The following is a 27,883-nucleotide window of genomic DNA, read 5'->3' on the forward strand; positions in this document are numbered from 1 at the left end:
AGTGTAAGAGACATTCATATGCTACTTTCAGAATTGTGTAATGGATGCACATGAACACACACACACGTACACTCTTAGTTATTTCAGAAAAATAGTTGTATAATATTTCATAATCACCACTGCCTTGTATAGTTAATTTTTTAATAAAGAGAGAAAATAGGCATGTTACCTCTTTTAAAATAAGACTGGAAGTTGTATTATTAAATGAATTATTCATCAGACCATAGCAGAAAGGTGAAACTTTATTCTAGATAGAAAAAGATCCCAGGTACTAAACTGCACTATCTTCATTTCTAGCCAGACAACTGAGAGAGATGAAAGATATATTTATATTTTATATTATACTTTTCGGTAAAATAAATAACTAAAAACTAGGCCTGCGGACAATCAGTCCAACAAGAAATATGAGAGCAAGGTTCATGAGCTGGCAACAGACATACAGCTACCTGTTTTCCAGGGTGTTGTGTGGCAGATTAAAACGGCATTCAAGAAAGAAATTTAGGATTCGTTGAAAGCAGTATGCTTAGGGTGACCAGATAGCAAATGTAAAAAATTTGGGATGGGGGTGGGTGGTAATAGGAGTCTATATAAGAAAAACCCCCAAAATCGGGACTGTCTCTATAAAATCAGGAATCTGGTCACCCTAAGTATGCTGCTTGACACTTTTGATACCTTTGATCAGAGGGAAGTATCTGTTAACAAATTTACAATGAAATCAGAGTCTGTATTTCACTTTGACTTTTTTTTTGCCCTCACAATAATAGAATCAGAGCACTTTATCCTCACAATTCCCCTCTAAGTCAGGGAAGAATGGGGAGCTGAGGCACAGAGAAACTAAGACCCCAGTTCAGTGGAGTATTTACCTATGTGCTGAACTTTAAGCATGTGAGTAGATTTCAGTACTTAAAGATAAGAACATGCTTAAGTATCTTGCTGAATTTAGGCATTAGGTCTCCCATTCACTCAAGGGCTTTAGATCAGGCCCTGAATTAATTTCCCATGGAGATACTCGGTTGTATCAGTCTAAGGTGAGGTCTAAAGAGTTAATGTTGAGTAACTGCATTATTTAATTTCCTTTAATTTGTCTTACTGGAATCCAGGCTTCAACTGCATTTGATCTTCATTCCTTTCTTTTTATACTCTTCTATTTGAAAGTTGGTATTATGGTTGCAGTTAGTTTTTCATCTGTTTGTCTAAAGTGACTAACAGAAAACAGATCTTAACAAAAAATTTGTACATGATAAAGAGAAACACTAGAAATAAGGCACTGAATCATTACTAAGGGGAAAATAATTCAGGCACCAGTCATATTTATAACCTATATTAATATAATCCAGCAAACTAGTTTTCAGGATGAGCCTGGCACAATATAGTCCTGAATGCAGAATCTTTAGTACCTTTAGTACACTGCCCTTGTGAGAATTTAGAACAAATGCCTCCTACAATATAAAGTTTAGAATCCTTTTATGTCCAGAAATCTCCAGTTTTAGGCTACATCTACACTACCCAGCTTTTAGCGACATGGCTGTGTTGCTACAGCCGTGTCACTAAAAGTCGCAGTGTAGCTGCTGTTTGTCGGCTCTCCTGCTGATGACAAACTTCCATCCCCAACAAGCGGCATCAGCGTTGTTGGCAGGAGAGCGCTCCTGCCCATAAAGAGCTGTTCACACCTGCACTTGTTGTTGGCGGGTGGGGGGTGTGGTGTTTTGTTTTTTAACACCTCTGAAAGACACAAGTTTTGTCATTCAGTTGCCAGTGTGGACATAGCCTTAATAATGTATGGGTATGCCATCAAGCTTTGACCAGGTAGTCCTGTTCAACCTGTGTACCTTCCAGTTAAAACAAATTAAAAAGTCTCTAAGGTAAAAGCTGTTGTTAAATATATGTATTCAATTTTATCCTTGATAGGGTCTGCCAAATTTAAAGATACACAATACAGTGTAAGGGTAGTAACCCTTAATCATATTCTACCACAGAGGAACCTGGGGTGAAGTCCTGGGCTCCACTAAAGTCAATGGGAGTTTTGCCACTGACTCAAATGGACCCAGGACTTAATCCCCTGTGTTGTATTTTTATTGGGTTATTCTGCAGTTTTCAGATTATTCAAAGTTTAAAATTAAAAGCATATACTTTAATTACATTACGTTTATGGTATGTTGGGTGGATGCATCCACTGAGTGCATGCATCCATTCAATGACCTTTTAAAAAATTCATATCTATCTGAAAATGGCATGATTCTTCTCATAATATAAGTTCATCAAGAGTAAAACCACAGTTCATCCCTCCTCTTTCCATACTGAGTTTAAGTCTCCTGATTATTATGCAATATGTTCCAGCTACGTACAAGGGGGAATCTTCCACATTAACTCCAAATTCTCCTGGCAGCCATTTCTCAAAAACCCTGTGGTGCACTTTCGTCCTCCAGTATGTAAATTGTATAGCCTTTGCCTTGACTTTTCAGTCGTTCTTAACATCTGCAACAATACTAATCTGTGATTTCACAGGACTTGTGTGTTGCTCTAATTTGTCCATTTATTTAGGTATTCATTTTCCTTTATGGGGACTCTACTACACCGTGCTCTCACTCTGCTATGCTCTTGCAGTGCCAAAGGGCTGGTAGTACTTTAAAATCAAGTTTATCAGGATAGTTAAGTCTTTAATGGGTTCCGTTAGCTCTTTTCCAGCTTGCATGCCATTGTTGTAGGCTTAAGATGAATTGCAAAGAAAAAAAGAGGTTGCACTTATGAGCTCTGCTCTCTTATGATGCCCCAGAATGCATATTTTTCCACAGCATTTTGCACACCAGAATGTATAAAACAAAATAATTAAAGAGAACAGGATATTTGGGAAACCATGCCATATATGGAAAATATGAAAGTTGCCAGAGCCCTGTGGGTCATCTCCATGGTCTAGCAGAGGTTTTTCTTAAAGAATGGGTAATGCTGGGTCGTAACGGGTGAAGCTGGTCTGGACCATTTTGAAGGTTCTACAAAGTTTTCTGTTATTTGTTGTGTGCTGAAGGCCTCTCCTATTCCAGTTAGTTCAGTGAATGGAATTTTTATTTCTGCAGTTTTTGAAAGATTTCTGCAGCAAAGCTAACTTTGCCTGCCTTCACGTATGTTTAATTTTCATTTCCTCATTTTCTGATATAAATGTTTGGCTTAACGTACTACCTTTTTACCAGAAAATCAGGAATGGAAAGGAGTTCATATGTGCAGTTTGGCAGAGGTAACATTGCTTTGAAAAGCTTACCCTTCTACATTTTCTGAATGTAATCGTTGTATTAGCACTTTTTTTACATTGTGTACGTTTGTACATATGTGTCCCATTTCTCATTTCCTACTTGTGACTATTACAATCACAGATGGCATGAAGCTTAGAAATATTGCGGTTACATACCTTTGCCAACATATAAAGCAGCATTTTGTAGTTACAGCTATAGAGTTTTGTTCCCTTTCATTGAAGTGAGAGGCATATGTATTGCAAAGCTGGATTTTTGGGATCTGGAATGTTTGGGATGGAAACCCAGAGTGTGACATGATTTTCACTTCATGGAGAGGCATACCACATATCAGTATATTTTGTATCCTTTTCTCACTTCCATACAGTTGCATTTTCCAGGATGTGGTGGTCAGTTAAACACAGTGAAAGATATTTTTAAAAATGTTAACCGTTTTTGTAATGATAATACATAAGTAATCTAAGAGTATATGTTTCCCACTATATATCTGTCACAAATAGAAAAGCTTGAATGTATAGACAAGTGTGTAACCCATTCATAAGTTTATAGACAAAAAATCCCACCAGAGAGTGTCAGAAATCCACAATATGTCTGTCAGTGCTGGATTTTACATTTAAATGTGAATTAGCTCTCTTAAAATGTGTAAAATCACGTGAGGAAGACCACTCTCTATTGACTCTTTATCAGAGGAGGCCCATTTACCTTTTTTGTTCTCAGTACATGAAATACATCATGCTTGTGAAATGTGCTCCTGATATATTATTTGCATCCTACTGTCTGAATATAACTGGTGTATTTGGTAAGATTAATACCATGCTACCGTTCTCAATTTCTTCGAGAACGGGCATATTTTAGAAAAGCATGTCCTGCATAATATGCTTTTTGGAAGGGCAGTAGAAGTATGTTTACCCATTGCTTTTCTACTTTGCTGTACAAATAACACATTGAGCTTGTCCTTGCACCCATTGTGAAAAATGTCTGAAAGTGCTGGCATTGTTTCAGCCTTATGCATCGCTGTCACATTCTGGGTTGCAATCCAGACCAGTGAGGGGTTGTGATCACCTGCTTTATGACCCTGGGTGCCTGAAATGCTCTGCTGCTGTGGCTCACAGCCTGGGTGTCAACAGCCAGCAGATTAGCATGGAGTATCCTGAGTGTCTGCATGCTGTGAAGCCCTGGTTCTGCACTCTTGCCCCAGGAGCCTGCCTACAACGCAATAGCCCCACTCTAGTCACGATCACCCAGTTATCGTATGCAGGGGTGACCCTAACATACTTTCAGTCCCTGAGTTTCTCCAGATCCGTCAGCCCTGAAGTGTCCAGGTCTCTTGTGGAACAGTCAGAGAAATAATAATGTTTGTTTGCTCCTCTAAAGAGACAAAATACACAGCTTATCACTTTAACACAAATGCAGTACTGGCATGGCTTAGATTTAAAGTAAAACAAGTTTATTAACAAAAGAAGATCAAGTGAAAGGGATAGAGTTAGAAATGATTACAAGCAAATAAAAATGAAAAATGCTTTCTAGAAGAGACTAAAACTTAACAAAACTACAGTCTTGATACAAGAGAAGATTCTTTTCACAGTAGCCATATTAAAATAATGCTTGTAGCTGTGCTTGACTCAAATGAGTTTAATTGGGAGATTAATATGACTTCTTTTGTGTGCCATCAACTTATTTATTAAATTGCAAGAACTATAACTGGTTAACAGAGAATAAGAGTCATTGTTTTAAGAGTATGGACAAAGTAGTGGTTGTGAGGAAAAAGTGGGGCCAGAAATAATTTTAATAATAAAGATTTACCAAAATCATGTCAATGGGCTGAGAGTAGTTAGCTTTGTTCTGCAGTATTTTCTATTTTGAGGCATATTCAAAAGAGAAAAATAACATAATAGCATTTAATTGCTGAAGTTGTTTGAGAGGTAACATTAATTTTTGCTGTGGTTGGGAAACAATTTAAAAAAATACAATGGACGGTGGAACCATGGTTCCAACTCTTATCAAGTTTTATTAAACTTCTTTGTTTCTATACTTTTGTATTGATACTTTTTCTAAGCAAGTTAAAATGCTAATTTTAGGCTGGAAGTGATATTGCAATATTAAATTTTAAATGGTTAACTGCTGATTTAATTCTTTTATATTTAAAGTACAGTATATTATTTAAGCATGGTATAAGAAGTGCACAAAGAGCAACCTTGTAAATACGTGTTTTATCCCATTTACCTTTTTGACAGGAGAATTAGATGACAGAGAGCAGGCAAAGCTGGAAGTAAAAGTATGGGATCCAGATAGCCCCCTTACTGATCGTCAGATTGACCAGTTTTTAGTTGTAGCACGGTAAGCTTGAAATCCTCTAATCCCAGAAAAATACTTTTTTCCTTCTATAAACCCTGTAGACCATTGACTGCTTATTCCCCTATCTGTTGTTCCACAACGTGTTTAACATTCTATGTTTATCTTGCAGTTAGGTAGGAGAAAATCATTAGAATGGAACATGATGCATGTCTATTTTAAAGTAAATTATATAGGAAGGGAATATATTTCTGAATTTCTTCCAGACTTCATACTTTCTCAGATCTTGCCAGAGTTTGATGGAGAGCATTAGCCCCTTCTTAAAATTTTAATGCTCATATTCTCTTCCAACTCCACTTTCCCCTCAGAATAAATGAAGCAGGATTTCAGCACTACCTTTTTTCAGTCTGGTACTACAGTATTTGAAATTGCTGAATGTAACAAAGACTAAGATTACAATTCAAGCAAATATAAACAAATGGAATGACTGAAGAACTTGAAACATTTGCATATAAGTCAACTGTCACACACAGTGCAATTATTTTAAGTGAATAGCAGAAGATTTTGAAGCATACCACAGTAATTCAATACTGTGTCCTAGGCTTCATTAGGGAAAAATTCTGGATGGGTAAGATTATAAACTAGCATACTGTTTAGGATATGCCTACACTGCAGCTAGGAGCATGCCTCTTGGCCTGGGTAGACCGAAATGTGCTAGCTGTACTTGAATTACGGTGCTAAAAATAGCACTGTGAATGTTATGGCATGGGCAGCAGCACAGGATAGCCACCAGAGTACAAACCCACCTGAAATCCTGGGTTCATACTGTGGTGGCCAGCCTAAGTCGCCACATCCACCCTGCTACTTTTAGCATGTTAGTTCAAGTAGAGCTAGCACGTTTTTTTTTTTTTCTGCCTGGTCTGGGCAGCTTCCTCCCAGCTGCAATGTAGACATATCCTTGGAGGCCTGTGACAGAGCCCCGTTGAAGTTCAGATATGCCTTTTTTCAAACATTTTTAGATGGATTTCTAAAACTTCTACTCTTTCAGAAACAGTGACATTTTTCCATTGAAAGAGTAAAACCATTACTCTCATAATGTCTCTCTTTCCCTGTCCTATAATAAATGCTTACAGTAAACCTTATTGCTCCACCTACCACAAACTAAGGAAGTAGAGAACTAACTGTCAATGCTAGTGTAAAGGCACCAGCCTGCCGCCTTCCCTCTCAGTAATTTTGCTTCTCTATTCTGAAAGCAGAGTGCAGCCCTACATCTTTTTAGTCTAAGAAGTTTAACTTCTTCTCTTCTTCCCAGCTTTTGTTCGTTCTTGTCTTCTTTCTGGACAACATGTGTCTGGAGAAGGAAAATCAGAGGGAGAGGAAGGCAGAGAGGAGCTCTGCTTTCAATTCCACAGCCTGTGTCATGCAGGGAAATGGGCTTGTGGGTCACACCTTCCTCTGAGCTCAGATGCTAGTTCATCTAGGATCAGTCCTCCTCTGATCAGTAAGTGTGTACTGTTCCTGTGACATATCGCTCCGCCCTGTATTGCTTCTTGCTTGCACAGCAGCATATTGCTCTTGCCAGCAAGTAGATCCACTAGCAAGCTGGAGAGATGGAAGTTTGAATCTGAATCCCTTCAGAAGAGCATGCTGCCTTATCTATGCTAAGCAGACCCCTTTTGGGAAGCTGAAGAGATGTAAGGTGGAGTCTGAGCAACTTCAGAAGGACATGCTACTGTACTTCCCTGCACCTCATGCATTTCTTGGGAGATTACAGAGGGGCTGGGTCAGAACTTTACCCCATTCACTTAGTAAAGTCCCTGTGTGGAAGGCTTCCTTTGTGGTGGGGGTGTCTTTTGGGGATGCCAGTTTTTTTCTCATCTATTTAAAGTCTTTTAGGGTGCCCATCACTGGTATTTGAGTGCCTTTTGACATTTAGAAAGTTTATGCTGCCTTCCACCCAACCAGTCAGGCTGTTTCGCAGCTAGCAAGAGTTCCCTCCAAGGTCCCTCCACCAATCTAGCCACAGGTTGCAAAGTCAGAGCTCTACTGCACTAAGTCATTATGGGATAGTTCCTTTGTAAATCTCTGAAGACCCAGTTCTCCTCATGTCCAAGCCTGTAACACTGGGGTGACTTTGGATTCTCCATTCTGTGTCACTTTTCTTATAGGTGGGACACTTTGAGTTCCAGTGGCTTCAGGTACATCAGAGCTGTAAGAGCCACTTTTAAGTGGCCTGGTGGTATACTTTGGTGGACTGGTTTAACTGAAAGATCTTCTCCTAAGTCTGTAGAGACTTAACCAAGCTACAGTCATTGGGAATCTGCTATCTCCATTGGTCTCCCAATGAGAAAGGGATTCCCCCTGACTATTAGGGAAGTCTTCTCTGCTTTAGCATTTAGACATTTGATCTTTGTCTGATCCGAAAAGATTTTCTTCTGATTTACTTTAGAAGATCATCTTTCCAGTCAAAAGAGACTAGATGTGGGACTGCCAATTAATAGCAGTGAGTCACCTTGAGTATTTTCCCTACAGGAGACAATTCCTTTCTCACTGAAAATTTCCTCTGTTATCAGAGCTCCTCTCAGGGGAGCACATTAGTTCCCTAGAGAGATGCCTTTCTCTATCTTATATTGCACATAGTAATAGGCAGTAGAAGATTTCCCCTTGCTTTACCAGAAGCTGGAGTCAGTTTCAATTACATTACATTTTCAGATGCTGGAGCTTTTAATCTCCCCTGTTTCTCTAATAGGCTAGCCCAGAGGTTCTCAATTTGGGGGTCATGGATACCTTGCACTTCCCATACTTGTAAATGGGACAGAGATCCTGATTAAGTCCTAGCAAAATGGGAGTGGGGATTCCAGTATGGACAAAGGTTGAGAACCACAGGGCTGACTTACATGATCAGATCTATTCACTTTCACTGTATGGTAATTCAGTTTAGATTTCATCCTTTGTGTATCTACATTTTTTTGTATACATTTGCTTTTTTGGTACATTCCACTTTCGTGAATATATTTTGGGGTGCAGTAAAACTGTAAGTCACCAAGGACCCCCAGGACTTATGACTCTTTCTCCCTTCATCCAGCAAGGATTGGTTAATTTTCAAGAGGGCCATTCTCCCAGCCGTGTGAATCGGTCCAGCTGTTTGTAGTCTCCCCTTGCTCATCTCCAACTAAAAGGGGGTTTTGAAGATTAGTTAAGATACTCTTTATGCAGTATAGGTATTTTAGTGGCTCTCTGCCTCAACTCTGTTCTCCAATTCCTGTTAAATGAAAATTTCATACTTACCATTGCTTAGTTCTGTTTCCCATAAGGAAAATTCACCTCATCTGTATGTTTTCTTATTGTTTGTTACATCCATTTAAAAGTTAGAATGGGGAAATAGTGGAAAATTACGTACAAGTATTCTATTTATTTTAGTCCTCTTTCCTTCTGCATCCTTTCCACCTACCTTCTGCATTTTGTTCTTAGACACTTCTACCTCAGACAAGAAACAATACTAAACAAGAGAAAATGGAATTTTTCTCCTTCTAAATGGAGATATAATGCCAACTGTATGGATTTGTCTTATGATGAGAGATTAAGTATTGCTTCATCAACTACAAATGTTCCATTTATCTTTAAAAAAGAAATCCATATATTCAATAAAATATAATTAAGTAAAATATTTAAAATGCGCTGTTAAGTAGCGGCGGTAATTGCTACTATTGAATATCGCCAGAACTCTATTCTTGTAGGGTAATTAAAATATACTTACTTCTGTAGGGTATGTGGGTTTTCTACTGAATATAGTCAATAGGAATATATGTGATTTCCAATGCTGTTTAGAAAATTGCCTGTTCAGTACACTTAATATTGGGATACTTTGGGATTCTATTCATATAGGGAAAATCAAAGGAATTGAAGAGGAAATTAAACTAATGGCAGAGACGCAGGGTAAAATCGTATAACTGTGGTGGGTTCTCTAGGGGGGAAGGTCATGAGGACCAATCCAGTGTCTCCAAAACAAGAAGATGTTTGTGGTAAGGGTGAGTAAGAGTACCTAGTGACAGCCACATGGTTTGGAAATAAGAGAAATGGGTTTACTGCAAGTTCCACCCACTGTACCTGGCATTAACACTGGTCTGTCTTTGTACATTTTATACTGCTGGATGTCATCTTGGCTAAAAAATGACTAATTTGCATATGTAGGCTGAATTTACACTCTTTGTGCACCTCCCCTGCAGAATTTAACCCATTGCCTAAAAGTAATTCCTTCCTTCTTGATTGTAAAGTCTATTGCAGAGATTCTTTCCTCCTTTTCATTGAAATTAGAGAAGAGGGTGGGGCCATAATAGTGTCTTAAGTGATGTCTTATGAATTTAAGCCATTTCCATTTTTCAGATTTTTTCCCCTCTTTAAATGAAAGTGATTCAGATTTACCATATGACCCCTATCCATTTTCTTGGCAAAACTGCTGAGGCTGCAAAGTGATATGTATCAGATATTCCATATAATACCTTGCTTTTCTTTGTTCCAAAGCCTCCAGCCCATTCCTCTTCCCAGAGAAGAATAACAGTGAACAGCTTTCCTTCTGTTCAGCAGTCATTCCCCTAGCACTCTCTAAACTTTTGGAGGTTGAAAAAAGTGTCAGGAAGTAGGAGTAATGTACCTACAGTTAGTTGCTTTAGAAATGACAAGAAAAATTAATCTTCTGGAACAGCAACGTTTTATTATCAATCTACTCTGCATGTCACATTCTGCTCTATCCAATAGTTGAAAATCTCTGGGGTATTTTTCCAGCTTTAATGATCATTGTGCTGGTAGCATATGTCTGCATTAAAAGAAGTATTCTAAGGCTTAAATAGATTGAAACTCCCTGGAATTAAGGAAAGGAGCTTGGATCTTAACTGGCTGCTTATAGACTGGTTGTATAGGCAGAGATATAAGATGCTGTTTTATAGGTTCATTTGTGACTCTTGGGAAGTGGGGCATTGACACAAAAACAAGGCAAACAAAAGAATAACTGCTTTCTTAATGATTGGGCACTGTCTAAGAAGCTAAGGTGGGTTGAACCCCGTAACTATGCTTAGATCCTTTGGCCTGAAGGGGCTGGGCCTGGGGTCTGCTTCATATATGTATAAATGTATTTTGAGAACTACTGTGAGCTCTCAGACAACCTTGTATAGGCCTGAAAGGTGACATGTTTTAAATGAGCTTGGCAGAATTCAGTTTTTATTTTTGTATAATTGCAACAGATAAACCAATGTTCCTTTTTAAGCTTTTTTTAATCCATTTAAATTTTCACAGTTATGCAAAAGTATGAGCTTTAAGCATTTTTTCCCCCAATTTTTACCAATGTAAATTTTCACAATTCCAGGAAATTATGTGGGGGCCAGACAATAATTAAATAAGGACAACAGATGTTGAAATTCAAAGAGTTAAAGCTTTATAGCTGTTAAAACACAAATTGTCAACATCACATGTCAAAATATACAAAATAAATATCCTTAAATCAAACTGTAATACGTTCTCAGGCAGCATTTTTCTTACTTTGCCTATCTGTAAATCCTGATTATCGATGGAAATATTTTGTCATCTGTTTGTGGGTGTGTTCAGTGAAATCAGCATTTACCAATACAAATATATGATCCTTCCACGCCTAGTTTTAACTAAACCTGTCAAGATGGTTGTAGAAGAGTGTAGTTAATCTTTACCTCTAGCCCCTGAAAGAGAGGAAGGGGAAGGAATGAGCTTTCTGAAAAATATAAACTCGGAACAGAGCAGGTCTTGAACTCCATCTCACCTGGTCTGATGAGACTAAAATTCCTGATGCAGAAAAGGGACCAACAATTACACTGATCTGAGATCCAGAACTTGCTATATAAAATTCTGGGCCCATGCCAAAACACTAGTGCTGTCTGAGGAGCTAGTGACTATTTTAAGACTTTGATACCTTGCAAACCACCTGGGTTAAAAGTGATTGTTGTATACTCATAATGAATCCAACTTTCCAGTGGTGAATGACATTATTTTCTAATGTAAGTAACACATGAACTATTGTGCCTTAAAATTACATCATTCTGTTATCACCTTGCATTTTTTTAACCTCATTCTCCTCAAATCTGACCTAGTTTTTATTGACCACCAGCTTTTGAGAACTAGTAAAGCCAGGACCAGTGTTAGCTAGTGCTGAACACAAACTGAAAACTTGGAGACCCAAGAGTTAATCTATGATTCTTGGTAGCTTCTAAATATTGTGATGTAGTAGAAGTAGCTGGAGGGAGGGAAAGAAAACTGTATTTGGAGTAACTAATTTAATTGTGACCCTGGGCAATTGTAAACATTTGATTTTTTTTTTTCTCAATTTACCTTTATTTTTTCCTATCATCCACTATTTTTTCCTCTTGGCTGAATTGTATAGAGGCATCTCTCGAACATGAAAGACGAGCTATTCATGACATCATCAGCCCCATAAGACTCACGTGGCTGCTCAGCTTTTGTGGTGTGAGGAACCCAAACCATACTAACATTTTTTTTTTTTTTTAAAAGCAGGGCTATCAACTTGGAAATCACACTTCTCCCTGAAATTTTTTCACTTAAAATTGTTTTCCAAGTAGCAGGTACAATTACTATAACAAAAAGATTTGAGAAATGATTTTGCATTTGACAGCACTTTGTGTAATCAATTTCATTGTTTCCTCTCAATAGTGAGTCTCTCTTTGTATTTTGTGGACAATTCACACGACGACAGGGAAGAGGAAGCCACTTTAAAAATAGGAAAACCTGATTATAAAATCCCAATTGGTAGGGGAACTCTGGGTGAGAAAATTGACAAATATGACATGAACTTCCCCTTCCCTTCCTACAGCTCTGTCTTCCTTCTCCCCTGTCACAGATACAGAAAAAGCCCTCACCTCTGAACCCTGGTTCCTCCAGCTACTACCTTATCACCCTTTTCGCTTTCACATCTAAGCTCATTGAATTTTTTATTGACAAGAGCTCTATGAAGTTCCTCTCCTCCAATTCCATCCTCAAGCCTCACCATCTGGGTTCCATCCTTCGCACTGAACTGAAACCTCTCTTGCCGAAGTCTCTAATGACCTCTTCCTAACCAAAGCTCAGAATCAGTACTCCATCCTGATCCTCCTTAACCTGTCAGCTGCCTTTAACACCATCAACCTTTCTCTTCTTGAAATCTTGTCCTCCCTTGGCTTCCATAACTCTGTTCTCTCCTTGTTCTCCTATCTCTCAAGTCGTTCCTTCAGCTTGTCCTTCGGAGGATCCTCCTGAACACCCCTTCAGCTTTCTGTGGGGTTTCCTTGATCCATGTCTCTTCTCCCTCTTCACCTTATCCCTGGGTAATTTCATCCACAAACTCAAATTAAACTCTATCCTACCTCCTTCTGTTCAAATTAAAATCTACGCCTGTCTCTCTGACATCCCCTCACAGATGTCTAGCTGTCAGCTCAGGATCAACATGGCTAAAACAGAGCTCTTAATGTCCTCTCCACCCTCAAGCCTTCTCCCCTATCTCTGTTCTCTGTCACTGTAGACAACACCACCATTCTGCCTGTCACTCAAGCTCATAATCTGGGTTTCATCTTTGACTCAGACTTCTATACATCCTTACCACCAGGATATGTCTAATTCTTATTGAAGTTGTATGTGCTGTAATTGTAGCTGGGTCAGTTCCAGGATATTAGAGAGACAAGATGGGTGAGGCAACCTCTTTTATTGGACCACATCTGTTAGTGAGAGAGACAAGCTTCCGAGCCACACAGAGCTCTTGTAAGTTTTTGTAAGAGCTCTGTGTGGCTTGGAAGCTTGTCTCTCTCACCAACAGAAGTTGGCCCAATAAAAGATATTACCTCACTCACCTTGTCACTCTTATATCCTGAGATTGACCGGCTCTACAACTTCACTGCATGCAACAATGGAAGATACTGAATTTAACTGTCTGAAATGGAAACTCCGCAATAAGAAAAAGGAAGCAAAAACTTAACAGTGACGACTACTTCCTGAGCAAATGCAAGAAACAATACATCATCCCCAGGGGTCTCACTGTCTTTAACGGACTTCAGAGAAACTTACTGCACCTCACATACTCCAGAAGGGACCACCTCAAACAGGAAATCATCACATGCTCCCCACACACTGGAAAAAAAACAAACCCAGGAAGATTACTTGGAAGTCATTAAAGAAATCTAAAACATCGATCAAAAAAACCTGACAACAGCCATCCAGCACAAAAACAAAAAGTGGAACCAACTATAACTACTCCACATCCCACAGAATACCACCTCTAGGAGAAAGCATGGCACCGATACCCGCCACATGGACACTACATGACACCCAAACATCATCAATTTATCAAGACTACCCCCCACTGGAGCTGAATTATCTGTACTATCTAACACCGTGTTTTTCAAAGTACGGTTTGCAACCCAGTACTGGGTCGCAGAATGTCAGCCACAGGGTCTCCTTGCTTATTCAGATTATAATGATCTGTGCTTTGCAGCACTCTAAATGGCAGCACAGCAGGGACCTGGAGAGGAGAGAGGTAGGGGGTGGGGAGGAACTGGGTAGTGGAGCAAGTTGGGGTTTGCAGGGCTGCTGCGGGCCTCTCCCCCAGCCCCAGAGCTTGCTGCTGCTGGCAGGGAGAAAGGGATCCTCCCCCGGAACTCTGTGCAGAGGGGGAGAGAGGCCCTTCCCCCGGAGCTAGCTGCTGCCGACGGGGAGAGGGCTGGATGGAGTCCTCTGGTCCCAGCCCTGCAGCAGCCTGCCTGCACCCCGAAGTCCTCATCCCTGGCACCCACTCCAGAGACCACATCGCCAGCCAGAGCCCTCACCCTCCGCATCCCAAACCTCTGCCCTACCCCTGAGCCCCCTCCTGCACCCTGAACCCCTCATCCCTAGCTCCACCCTAGAGCCCTCACCCCCGAACCTCACCCTCTGCCCTACCCTGTGCCACCTCCCTCACCGCAAACCCCTCAGCCCCACCCCATTAATTTTGTTATGTGCACCAATATGGGGTGATTTGTCACACAGGAACTTAACTTATCAGGTCAGGTTCTCAGCAGGTCAACCACCTTGAACGATAAAGCACAACTGACATTGTATTTGGTTGCATATCGTGTGGCAAAAGTGAAAATGGCCCATACAGTTGCTGGGAAAAGTTGTTCTTCCAGCATCTGTAGATATGGTGCAGACAATTTTTGATGAGAAGTCTGCTGAAAAATGGAAAAGTATTCCTCTCAGTGATAGCACAGTGTCTCGGCGAATACATGATATTGCAGAAAATTGGAAGCTCAACTGGTAGCGCGGTTACAGTTGGGTATTTTGCTTTTACAACTTGACGAAAGTACTGATATTTTGGATTGCGCAATGCTGTTAGTTTATGTGAGGTACATATCGCAAGATGATTTTAAGGAGGATTTGCTGTGTTGTCTGACCCTACCAACAAATACAGTGGGGGCACAGATGTTTGATGCACTGAATGACTGCGTAGTTGGAAATACAAACTGGAATGGGGTAACTGTAAAGGAATAACAAGTGACAGTTCAGCAAATATGACCGGAAAGAACAGTGTAGTTGTGAAAAAAAATCTGAGGCAACTGGTAATGACATTGTTTGGAATCACAATTGTTTCACTCACCGTGAAGCTTTGGCGTCCAGGGGTATTCCTCCTGATCTTATGGCAGTACTGAAGAAAGCAGTCAAAATCGTAAGCTTCATTAAAGGGAGCTCACTTAACAGCAGGCTTTTAGAAGCACTATTCTCAGACATGGGAGCGGAACACATGCATTTACTGGTTCACGTTGAAGCAAGGTGGCTGTTGCAGGGCAGAGTGCTTACCAGGGTGTATGAACTCAAGAATGAGATTCATGTTTTTTTGGTGAAAGAGTCTAACGTGGCAACTTTGTCAGTGCCAGTTGGTTAATAAAGTTGTCATATCTTGCTGACGTTTTCTCAGTTTTAAATGAACTAAACTTGAAGTTACAAAGAAGATGCAATGATTTGTTTCGATATTGTGAAAAGATTCAAGTAATTTAAAAGTCATTGGCACTATGGCAAGCACATCTGAAAAGTAATGGGCCTAGCTACTACATGTTCCCAGCACTATTACAACACACTGAGGAGAGTAACACCCAGTGAGGAAAAAGTTTTCATTTCATTCACTATCATACAGTTACATCTCGCTGTTCGTTCTGTCTGTCTCTCTTAGTCGCTATTTCCCAATAAACAAGTATGAATATTTGAATAAAAAACCCTGGGTGAAAGATCCATTTGCTTTAGAAAACCCTGAGGCAACAATGGAGTTAAAACTGATGCCTGAGCAAGAGAATGAACTGCTGCATCTCACCTGTGATAACACTCTGAAAACACGGCACAAGTCCATAAACTTGTCATCATTTTGGATCAGTGTTTCCAAAGAATATCCACTGCTAAGTAAAGTAAGTGTGCTCTTGTTGCTGCCTTTCACTCACAATAACCTACATGTGTGAAGTGGGCTTTTCAACTATGACAAGATTAAAAAAAAAAAGAACCCTACTGAACAGTGAACCTGATATGCGGGTAGCCCTTCCATCCTGTGATCCTGTCTTGAATGAGATCATGAGGAACAAACAGGCCCACCAGTCAAATTAATTAAGTGAAACTCAACCTCATCGCCTTTGTAGTGTTTTGTTTAAAAGTAAATGGCTTTGTCTGGTGTTTAGTTATGTAAAGTGGGTTAAGCTGGAATGTATTGCAATATTATGATTTTATGAAAACTGTAGTCAAAAGATAAAATTATGTTGGGTCACAGGCATCAAAAATTTTCTTCAACTGGGTCATGAGAAAAGAAGTTTGAAACCCACTGCTCTAAGGGACTGAACTCCTGATACCATACTAACGTTGAGAAGCAGAAGAATTTTTCCGCCATCTCCACCTCAAAGAATTCTTTCACAACAACGACAACACCACTCACAATTACCACATCCCTACTGACAATCATAAGAAAAAAGAATCATCTGACTGGACACCATCGAACGGACAAAACCGCACTCTTGATCATTACATTGATGGCTTCTGGAAAAAAACTGACTGTGAACCCAGACTGAAAGAAGAGCTCTGTGTGGCTCAAAAGCTCGTCTCTCTCACAGACAGAAGTTGGTCCAATAAAAGTTGGTCCACCTTTGTCTAAATCTTACTGATGTTTTCTTCATAACATATCTAAGATACGGCCTTTCCTGTTTATCCACACAGCTAAAACGATCATTCAGGCTCTCCTCATCTCGTGTCTCAGTTACTGTAGTATCTCTTTCTCTGGCCTTGACAAATGCAGTCTTGCCTTACTCACATCCATTCATAATTTCTGCTGCAAAGATCATATTCTTAGCCCTTTGCTTTGGCTATGTGACTTCTCTCTTTGCATCTCTCCACTGGCTCATCCTTCTGTATGGCATCAAATATAAGCTACTTGTCTTCACTTTCAAGGCATTTCATGGTGTGCATATCCTCTCCCTACATATCTCTCATTCACTATCAAGATGTCAACTCCTGCCTCTGATTGGCCAACAATACCAGTCTCCGTCACCCCTTCGACAGATTTTCAAACAAGCACCTTCATGCTTTTTCACATGCTGTCCCTTGCACAAACAGGCTGCTGGGGTGCTGAAACCACAGCCTGTCATGTTGAGCAATGTTGTCTCCCTGTTTTGCTTGTACTCCCCTGTCTCTATGCACTTGTCTTCTCTTGCCTTATACTTAGATTGTAAGCTCTCTGAGGCAGGGACCATCTTTTTGTCCTTTGCACAGTGGGGTCCTGATTCATGACTTGGGCTGCTATGCGCTACATTAATCCAGATAATAAATGTATTTGAAATTAACTTTATTTTTTTTAAACTGTCTATTTTTAAGTTGACTGTATTACTTTTAGTTTTGTGAAATGATTAGGAAGTAATGCATAGTTAATATTAAATAATGAATATTAAGGTCCTAAATTATTTGATGACACTTACATTTTAAGGTCCAATATTTCATGACCTGACCATGCTAGAAATATTTTGGCAGACTGGTTCTTCTAAGAACTAGTCCTGGATTAATAATCAGAAAGAAAACTTTTCAATCCCTGCAGTGCTGTGAATAACCCTTCTCTAGCTGTGAATATTAAGTTTTGCTGAGTTTCCCCTCGCTTTATCAAACAAAATCTTTTGAATAGCAGAAACATGCCTAAATCCTAGACTGTGACACCATATTATCATAAACTGTTTCTTGTCCTTCTGCTGCAATCTTTTTTTAAGTGTCCTAGAGAATACCTTCTCAATTCAGAATACATCAAATAAACAAAGCAAGAAAAACCTAATTAAAGTATTCCTGAACCTTTGGTCCAGCACAGAAAGCTCTCATACCTATTCAGCAAAGTATGGCATTTGTATAAAGAATTACCCCCCACACGCCTCCCTTTTTGGGCAGAGGGAGGGTACCGCTATTATATGTTATCCAGTCAGGGGCAGTTACCCTATTTTTTTAATCTAAAATCACAGTACATTTTAATTACTCTGAACAGCTAACCTGCTTTATTGGTTTTCACTAATGTGGCTTCGTGGATATTTTTCTTTCAGTTTCTTTATTGTTTTGATATTTTGCATTAGGCGTAGTGCTGTTAAATGCTACATTTATAGTTCCCTTGAAGTTACCAGATTAAATGTAGTGTCTGTGAGACAAGACACCATTATTTTAAAAAAGCATGTTAATTAGGGATGTACTTGTTCTGACTTCATTGGCAGAACAGTGAGGAGAGCATTTGAAACCCAAGCCTAGAGCACGGGGAAACCATTATAACACTGCAAGTCAGTGCAGGGATATGGTATTATCACAGTGCACCATTTGTTTTCCCAGAGGTATTCAGGCTATTTAATAGGTTGTGTTCTGAATGAAGACAGTACCTGAATTACTCTGCCTACCATTGGAATACTGCTATCTTTAGGTTCATGTTAGTTGCAACATTACAAAATAATTTAGAGTAGAAAATGAAGAATGTGCATACAGTTGAAACTACAAGGGAAAATTAGGTGGAGTGTGAACACCACAATTGGAATTTGTCATGGATACTTGGGCTGTCCCCATTACTTTAAAGAAAAGTAAGAACTTAAACAAATGTAGGTGTCCCAGACCTGGAAGATAGCTTCTGCAGTGCTCCATAACACCTGGGTGTTGTATTAATTCAGTACTGATGAAAAGATAGAGTGCTACATACTTAACGAGCAACACTGCTTCTACACTCCCTGGGTATTTACTGTAGCCCTAGTATTCAAGTAAAAACATACATTTTCTTCTTGTTTTACGTATGTGATGCCACGGTTAATGCATATGTAGGCCAATGGTGAATTCCAAAATGAATTTTGGCAGCATCTAACACTACCACCAATTTTGTATCTTATTTTTTATTTCTCTTACAGCAAGGTAAAGAGAGTGAGTCATGTTGGTTGGTGGCATGTTATAGATTTGATTTCAAAATTTTAAGGTGTTAAGTGCACTTTTTGGTCATATTGTAGAAAAGTACAAGCAAACTCATAAGTGAACATTTATGAATTTTATGTTCACCATGTCTGCATTTTTTAAATGGAAAATATAAAAATTAAATGACACCACTGAACCGTCAGAAGTCATTAGCGAAGCACTTGGAACTGGAGTTTGGTAAAGTGCTATACCAGTTTTTGACAGCAGTAGCCTCTTCTGCAAGCACAGAAAGAATATTTTTTCAAAGCTGAGAGACTGACTGACTGGGAGTTGAAAAAGCAGGAAAACTAATCTGTTCTCTTCCGGTCTATGACTAAAAATGAGGAGGAAGGCATCAGTTTAAAAATCTGAAGGACTGCCTAAGTAACCTAGAAGACTGTTTGTCTCATTTTCAAGAGACTCAGGCAAGTAGGAACTTTAGTTTCAATCACTTTCATTTGGCATATTAGCAAATTTTCCCAAGCTAACCTGAAATACTCCGGTCAGTTCACTGACTACACTTAATCTCTCAGTTCCTTTGATAATTAGCTTAGTTGTAAATATGAAACATTGATTTGATAAGAGAAGTTTGTGAATTCAAAATATTTAATGGTATTTTGTTTCATAAAAATAAGTTATACATTTTGTGTTTTAAATTCCAGTTACCATTCTAACCTAGCTGGACACAAATCATGAACAAAAAGTTAATTATGTAATAAATAAGCACTGTATCATTCATCATTTTCTAACATATTAAAAATGTACAATTAATAAGAATCTGAAATATTAAGCTATATAATTGCTTAAATAAATGTATATAGTTATAAGTTACCCTCCTAGGTAGCAAAAAGATGTATCAAATCTGGTGTAAAGGCTCTATTTAGTTGTGAATCAACATGTTCTTCTTCGAGTGCTTGCTCATGTCCATTCCGTACTAGGTGTGTGGGGGGGGTGTGTGTTGCGTGGACAGTTGATGGAGATTTTTCCCTCAGTGATCTCCATAGGACTGGCTCTAGCACCCTCTGGAGCCAGTCCCGCACCCTCTCAGTTCCTCCTTACTGCCTGTGATGGTTGCCTGGAGTGATCCTTCTTGCTTTTGCAAGGCTTCTTTCCCAGTGGTTTGGACTTTTCTGTCGTATATTGTATACTTAGCGCAGTTACTGTATATAATTCTGTTAGTGTACATAGTAGTGTTAATAGTTGTCCCTGTCAGAGGGACATTTGCCCCCAGGGGCTGGGCATGCCCCAGTCCCCAGCTTCAAGCCATTTACCTCCCATGGCAAGCTGATGCCAGTGAGTAACCCACACTCTAGTTGTCTAAAGTGCCTCGGGGAAACTCAGATTAAAGAGAAGTGTCAGATCTGCAGAGGCTTTAGACAACACACTCAAAATGACAGGGACATTTGTCTAAAGGCCTTACTCATGGAAGCAGCCCTTAGACCAGTCTTGGAGCTGAGCCACTCTGAATTGGTGCTGAGCACTTCAGCTTCAGTGCAAAATGCTCCATGAGCACAGCACCATTCTCCACCCCCCAGTGCTGAGGAAAAAGCATAAGAATAAGAGCACAGAGAGATGGCGCTCTTTGGTGCAGAAGAGGGACAAGCAGGGAATGACCAGCGTAGTGACACCTGTGCCGGAACACTCGTCCTCCCCAGAGCCACTGTTGGCTCCGGAAACTCTGCCTAGAGTACCGAGTCCGATCTGGAACCTGCCTCCAACTCCTGGGAGTGGCTGTGGACTGCAGACACCTGTGGACCCCTTCAACCGTGGAGGCTTTCCAGGTGGCAAAGGACCTGATGTCCCTCTTGATCCTGCTGATCCCTCACTGCCCACTGCCAGCCAAGGCAACCAGGGATAGAAGGAAACAAGGGGTGGGGAGCTCAACAGCAGCACTGTGCGGGACAAGCCCTCTATGGTCCCGATATAGCAATCTCCGGCCTGTCGCCGGTCCCTGGTTCCTCAAGTGAGTTCTGTGCAGCCGTGGTCTTCAAGGGAAGAATCCACTTAGGTGGAGCAAATGATTTTTCCTTTGGACTCCAAAGACCTACTGGTACCCAGCCTACACACTGGACTTCAGTACCGGCCCCCCGGCCAATGCAGTGACGGTATTGAAACCCATGTGGGTTTGCCCTGGTACTGGGCCTTCCTTCTCACAGCTCATACTTGGTGCCATCCGAGAGGCGAGTCACTGTTTTGTCCCATCTGGCACCAGACCCTGACTCCAGTATTGACCCTGGTGCCAATGCCCAAGAAATGGCCCCAATGGATGTGGTGCAGGTGGAGGAAGAGGAGGCAGCCCTTGTCATCCCCGGACGAGGCAGTTGCAGGCCCTCGTACTCTGCTCCCGCCAGATGACTTCATGGCCCACCAAGAGCTCCTGAAAAGGGGTCACCATGAACTTGGGACTGGAAGTCAAGGAGTCTGCGCACAGCCTAATTGACATCCTGGCTGTGGTGACTTCCTCCAGAACGGCCCTGCCCATTAACAAAGCAGTGATGGGACTGTCAGGGTACTATCGCAGATTTTCTTCTCTTCCCCCCCCCCCCCCCTTCGGTTCCCCCCCCTCCCATCTCAAATAGGACTGAGAAGAAGTATTATGTCCCAGCCAGTGAGTTTGAGTACCTTTACTTGCACCACTCCCTTCGGGGTCCCTGGTAACGTTGGTGGCGAATGAGCGGGACAGATGGGGCAGTTGAGTGCCAATCCTAAAAGCAAAGAGGCCAAGAGAGTGGACCTGTTCAGATGCAAGGCTTATTCAATAGACAGGCTCCAGTAACATATCTCCAACCAGCAGGCTGTACTGTGGAAGTACAATTTTAACCTGTGGGACCTATTGTCCAAATTTAAGGATTCCCTGCTGCAGGAGCCAAGGCAGAAGTTCACGGACATCCTAAAGGAGGTCAGGCAATGGCCAGGACCTCCCTCCAGGCGGCTCTGGATGCAGCTGACTCAGCAGCCAGGCCTGTGGCATCAGCGATCACCCTGAGGTGCTGTTTGTGGCTTCAGTAATCGGGCCTCCTGTACAAAGTGCAGCAGTCCATCCAAGACCTCCCCTTTGAGGTACCTCCCTGTTCTCTGAACAGATAGACTCTAAGCTTCGTGGCCTCAAGGATTCAAAGGCTGTCCTTCATTTCTTGGGCCTTTACACGCCTCCTGCCTCCAGGAAGCCTTTTAGGCCTCAGCAGCCTCACACAGGTTCATAGCACCTCTGATGCAGGAGCCCTACAAAGGAAAAGGGAAGGGTTAAGTGATGCCAACTCCTCCCTTCTGCCTCAGCCTCCCAGTCAGACTTGCATAGATATCCCAGTGGGGCCAGGCAGGACTTTGGAAGGTATGCCCGAGGACAGTAAACCAGTCTTGTTGCCAGATCTATCCCACCTTTTGCTTTTGGACTGCCTGTCATCCTTCAGCCCAGCATGGTCATATATAACAGACTGTTGAGTACTCAGCACTATAACAGTCAATTACACCCTCCAATTTTCATCCACCCCACCTTCGTACCCCTTCAGGGACCCTTCTCACAAGCAACTTCTCTTCCAGGAGGTGCAATCCCTCATCTGTGTGGGGGCCATAAAGGAGGTTCCTTGAGACTTGAGTGGGAAGGGGTTTTACTCCCGATTATTTCCTAATCCCAAAGGCCCATCCTGGACCCACATTGCCTCAACAAATCTCTCAAGAAACCAAGGTTCTGCATGGTCTCCCTGGCCTCCCTAATTCTCTCCGTGTTTCCAGGAGGCTGGTACACCAGCCTCTATTTAAAGGATGTGTATTTCCATATCTCCATCTTCCACAGTCACAGGAGATTTCTCAGGTTTGTAGTGGGGCAACGCCTCTACCAATTCACCGTGCCTCCCTATGGCCTGTTGGAATCCCCATAGGTCTTCCCGAAGTGTATGACGGTGGTAGCAGCCTTCCTCAGACGTTGAGGTATGCAAGTCTACCCATACCTTGATGACTGGCTGATCAAAGTTTGCTCACCGGCTCAGGTCTAGCACAGGATTAGTACAGTTAAGGCTAACTTTCAGGTACTGGGTCTGTTGATGAGTGAGCATAAGTCAACTCTGGTCCTGGTTCAGAGAATAGAGTTCATAGATGCAGTGCTCGACTTGCCCCAGGCCAAGGCCTACTTACCGGAGGCCAAATTGCAAGCCATGTTTGACCTGATCTCCGAGGTCACAACCCACCCACTAATGACTGCTCGGTCTGCCTCAGTGTTGGGTCACATGGTGGCATGTACCTATGTGTTGCAGTATGCAAGCGTACTCCTCAGACCCTCACAGATGTGGCTGGCATCAGTCTACTCCCCAAGCAGACGCCACTTGGACTCGATGCTCATGATTCTGCCTCTGGTCCTCGCTTCACTGACCTGGTGGATAGACCCAGGGTCCATAATGAAAGGGGTACCTTTTTCTGCTCCTCATTAATCGGTAATCTTACTCTTGGATGCCTCAGACCTGGAGTGGGGAGCCCACCTCAACAGTCTCAGGACTCAGGGCCTCTTGTCTCAGGAAGGACTCTTCCTGCATGTAAATGTCAGGGAACTTAGGGCGATGCTCTTGGCTTGCCAGGTGTTCCTTCCCCACATCTCAGGCAAAATGATGCAGGTCTTGAGGGACAGCACTGCATCAATGTTTTATATCAAGAATCAAGGAGGGGCTCGATCTTCAGCCTTGTACCAGAAGGCCCTCTGGCTGTGGGACTTCTGCATGAAACATGTCATTCGCCTTGAGGTGTCTCATCTCCCGAGGGCCCGAAACGCACTGGTGGATCGCTTCATCAGATCCTTTTCCTTTCACCATGAGTGGTTTCTTCACCTGGTGGTTGTCAGTGTCATCTTCCAAAAGTGGGCTCCTCCTCGGGTTAAACCTGTTCACCACCAGACATGACAGGAAATGCTATCCGTTCCGTTTGCAGCATGGACTCCCTCTCCAATACCTTCCTGCTCCCATGGACATACCGCTTAGTATATACCTTCCCACCTATCCCCTTGGTTCACAAGGTCCTCCCAAAAATCAAACAGGACAAGGCAGAGGTTATCCTGATAGCTCCTGTGTGACCACGCCAGCATTGGCTTGGTATGCTTCTGAACCTCTCATGGCAGCTCCACTCATGCTCCCACTCCTCCTGGATTTGGTTTCATAAGACTATGGACAGTTGCTTCATCCAAATCTCACCTCCTTGCACCTGACGGCATTGAGAGGGACGGGATTGCTGTGTTGCTGAACGCTAAAGAGTAGGCATGCTTGGAACAGGTTCGACAATTCTTATTAGGTAGCAGAAAGCCTTCCACCAGGGCTACCATCTTGGCAAAGTGGAAACATTTCACTTATTGGGCCCCTGAAAGGAGAATTTCTCCATCCAGATCTTCTCTGCAGTCTATCTTGGACTATCTGCTCTACCTAATGTATCAAGGTCTAGCTTTTTCATCTCTTAAGGTTCGCTTGGCAGCCATCTCAGCCTTCCACTCTTCAGTGAATGGTAGATCAGTGTTCTCCCATGAGATGACAGTCAGGTTTCTCAAGGGACTGGAAAAATTCTACCCTCAGGTTCATGATCCAATCCCCCATGGAACTTTAAACCTGGTCCTGTCAAGGCTCATGGGGCCTCCCTTCAAGCCGTTAGCATTGTGCCCCATATTGCTTCTCTCTTGGAAGGTCGCCTTCCTGGTGGCGATCACCTCAGCCAGAAGGGTCTCTGAGATTAAAGCCCTGATGTCAGAACCCCTTTATACCATGTTCTTCAAGGACAAGGTCCAGCTGTGCCCCCAACTGGCCTTCCTAGCAAAGGTGGTGTCGCAATACCGCTGGGGCAAATGTTCCTTGACAACAGGGACAACTACTAACAGAATTTTATACAGTAACTGCACTAACTATACAATATATGACAGTCAAGTCAAAACCACTGGGAAAGAAGCCTTGCAAGAGCAAGAGGGATTATTCCAGGCAACCATCACAGGCGGTAAGGAGGAACTGAGAGGGTGCGGGGCCGGCTCCAGAGGGTGCTAGAGCCGGTCCTACGGAACCCATTGAAGGAAAAATCTCTAGCTGTATATGTGACACCACAACAACTAGGACACTTTTCTTCCTGTCTTCTTTCCAAAACCTCACAAGACTGCTGAGGAACATCTGTTTCCTACATTGGACGTTAGGCGAGCCCTCGCCTTCTATACTGAGAGAACTAAGCCCTTCTGCAAGCTCTGTAACAGTAGCAGAAAGGATGGGATGTGTCATCCCAAAGAATCTCGTCCTGCATAACTGCCTGTATCTGAGCTTGCTTTGAGCAGGCAAAAAATTTCACCTCTGGCCGTTGTGACTCTCATGGAGTGAGCAGCCTAGGCTTCAGCAGCAGCATTCCTCTTGCAGGTACCAATCTAAGACCTCTGCAGAGCTGCAACATGGTCATCGGTTCATACCTTCACGTCCCACTATTCCGTCACACTAAAAGGCCAGAGAAATGGCTACCCCCTAACCGTAGCACAACCTCACTCCTTACCCCTCCCATGGAATACAAAAGAGGTGGGATGAAGACCCCAGACTCATGATCCCCAAAACTGAACATGACCATAAGTTGTAAGGGGTGGGACTGTGGGTGTGCATTTCAGGTATAATTATGCTTGCTGAGGAGGAGGGGACGGTACACTGGGAAACAAGGCTCTGCAGCATCAGAGTCATGGTATATGTGCTTGCTGGAAACTAACCCCAATAAACATGATGTTGCCTGCACTTCGGCTTCTGGTCTTCTGCGTGACAAGAACCGGGGGAGAAGGTGAAGGGAAAGCCCTCTAACAAGTCACCCAACATGGAATGGACATGAGCAAGCATTCGAAGAAGAAAAAACAGTTACTAATCTTTTGTAACTGTTGTTCTTCAAGGTTTGTTGCTCATGTCCATTCCATGACCCACCTTTCTACCACTCTTACCCACCGGCAAGAAGGAGCTGGCAGTGCCTCTTATACCAGAGCATATGCGTGTGGCTCCAGAGGCGCTAGAGCCAGACCTACAGACACCACAGAGGGAAAAATCTCCGGCAACTGTGCACACGGTGCGCACACTCCTCGCATGGAATGGACATCTCGAAGAACAATAGTTACAAAAGGTGTTTTTAATGGTTATATCGGCTACCTTTCTTTAGAAAACAACTGAAGTGCACATAGAAAAGTTGATTAGAATTGCTGATTTTAACTTGTCTTGATTTAAACCAATCCACCATACTTTTGAGTTAGAGAATCGTTTTAAATGTTTATGGTAGTTTGTGCATGGTTTTGATTTTTCTGTGTAGTTGTTTGAGAGGGGGATATCATTTAAGTTTGCTATGACTGTTGGCTATGTGACCAAATTTTTTCTACTGTGACATTCCTTCGGATCCCCTTTTCACAGAAACTATATCACTCGAAGTCAATAGGTATGATCCCTTCTTTTGTGCAGACTGGATGAATTATTGTAGAAGGCTGAAATTTGTTTTCTGTGTTTATTTTTCATGATAAATTATTGTTTTGACTGACAACAGTGTTCTGGCACTGCAAACCAATCCAAAGAACAGGGTCCATTATTATGGATATGTTTCCTGATGCTTAACAAACCCTTTGAATGTGCTGACATTGATGAGAGTGACAACTATTTACTTTTCTTTGATCCCATTCAGTCCCATTGTTCAGGAACCCGAGAAGCATATAGCATGATTACATTACCCTTATACTAAATGCTTACTAGAGTCTTTCATCTTCCCTTTATTTAATTAATGCTATTTTCCTTGATAATGTTTCTGAAGTAGAATCGGAGTATGCATGTGTATTTTTAGAGCACTCTGAAGTATTGGTTCTTAAATTAAAAAATTGTTACCTTGAACCACTCAATCACTTTGACATCCGGCTTCCTGCAGATGCTCTGTGATTGCAACAGGGAGCTAGTCCTGCTGTACATGCACAAACATTGTTTTCTGGTTCAGCAGTTTGATTGAGCCACAAATAGTAGATTTAGAGTTTACCCAAAGGGGCAGTGGATACCAGACATCAGCTGAGGTCAATCCCAAGCAGTTGTTATCAGTTTGGGGAGGATTAGTTTGAGCCCCATGTGTGCCCCCCAAAATAGTAATAAAAACCTTAAAATGTTGATGTGCTTTTTTTTAAAGGGGAGGGGTGCAGAGTTGTATCTTAGAACCTCTTGCTCAAACAAATTCAATTTTTTACTACTAACCCTACTCCAGATCTCCATGAGCCAGAACAACTTTCAAGAGAATCCACCTAAGCATGTGGATTTTATAGCAGTTAGAACAATAAGCTGTTAAACCGTTCGCTAGTCTCAACCTTGTCTATAGTTGTGCTACACCCCCCTATAATCAAGCTTTGCAGACAAAATCCAAATATGCAGTAATCCCTTTAGAAAGTGTTAAAATGACACTATTCAGTAGTGTGACTTTCCTTAAAACATCATCAGCAAATGTGCTGCTTGAATAGTTCACCTCCAGCCCTGAAATTTATTATGGTTGGCATGTTTGATGCATGATTATTAGATTATGTCATTGCAGCAGCCTCTTCAAGTGTTCGGCATCTAGCCTGGTACTTTGAGTTGAGAATATTGGCAAGAAAGTAAGGTGGAGTAAGTGCTTGATCTCATTTGATTCTTTGTCTGCAATTTAACTTTGTTCTTGGGTATTTTTCTTCATGGTCTCATTGACATGTCTCTGCATTATGGTAGAATGCAAGTAAAACAGAGGAAGGGACATACAATTCTCCCCCAAGGAGTTCAGTCACAAATTTAATTAACGCATTATTTTTTTTAACAAGTGTAATCAGCTTGGAAGCATGTCCTCTGGAATGGTAGCCGAAGCATGAAGGGGCACACGAATGTTTAGCATATCTGCTATGTAAATACCTTACAATGCACTAC

At 41.7% G+C, this 27,883-nt stretch overlaps 1 protein-coding gene across 4 annotated transcripts in view; it reads left to right on the forward strand.

Moving 5' to 3' along the window:
• MTA3 (metastasis associated 1 family member 3) overlaps positions 1-27,883 on the forward strand; it is a 264,399-nt gene that overhangs the window by 80,937 nt on the left and 155,579 nt on the right. For all 4 annotated transcript variants that reach the window (XM_048843021.2, XM_075127129.1, XM_048843022.2 and 1 more), the window contains exon 7: positions 5,477-5,579. In XM_048843021.2, the coding sequence (XP_048698978.2) occupies positions 5,477-5,579 (103 nt within the window). The remainder of the gene's footprint in view (positions 1-5,476; positions 5,580-27,883) is intronic.

Source organism: Caretta caretta, chromosome 3, assembly GCF_965140235.1.
Source record: "Caretta caretta isolate rCarCar2 chromosome 3, rCarCar1.hap1, whole genome shotgun sequence".
Classification (NCBI taxonomy): Eukaryota; Metazoa; Chordata; order Testudines; family Cheloniidae; genus Caretta; species Caretta caretta.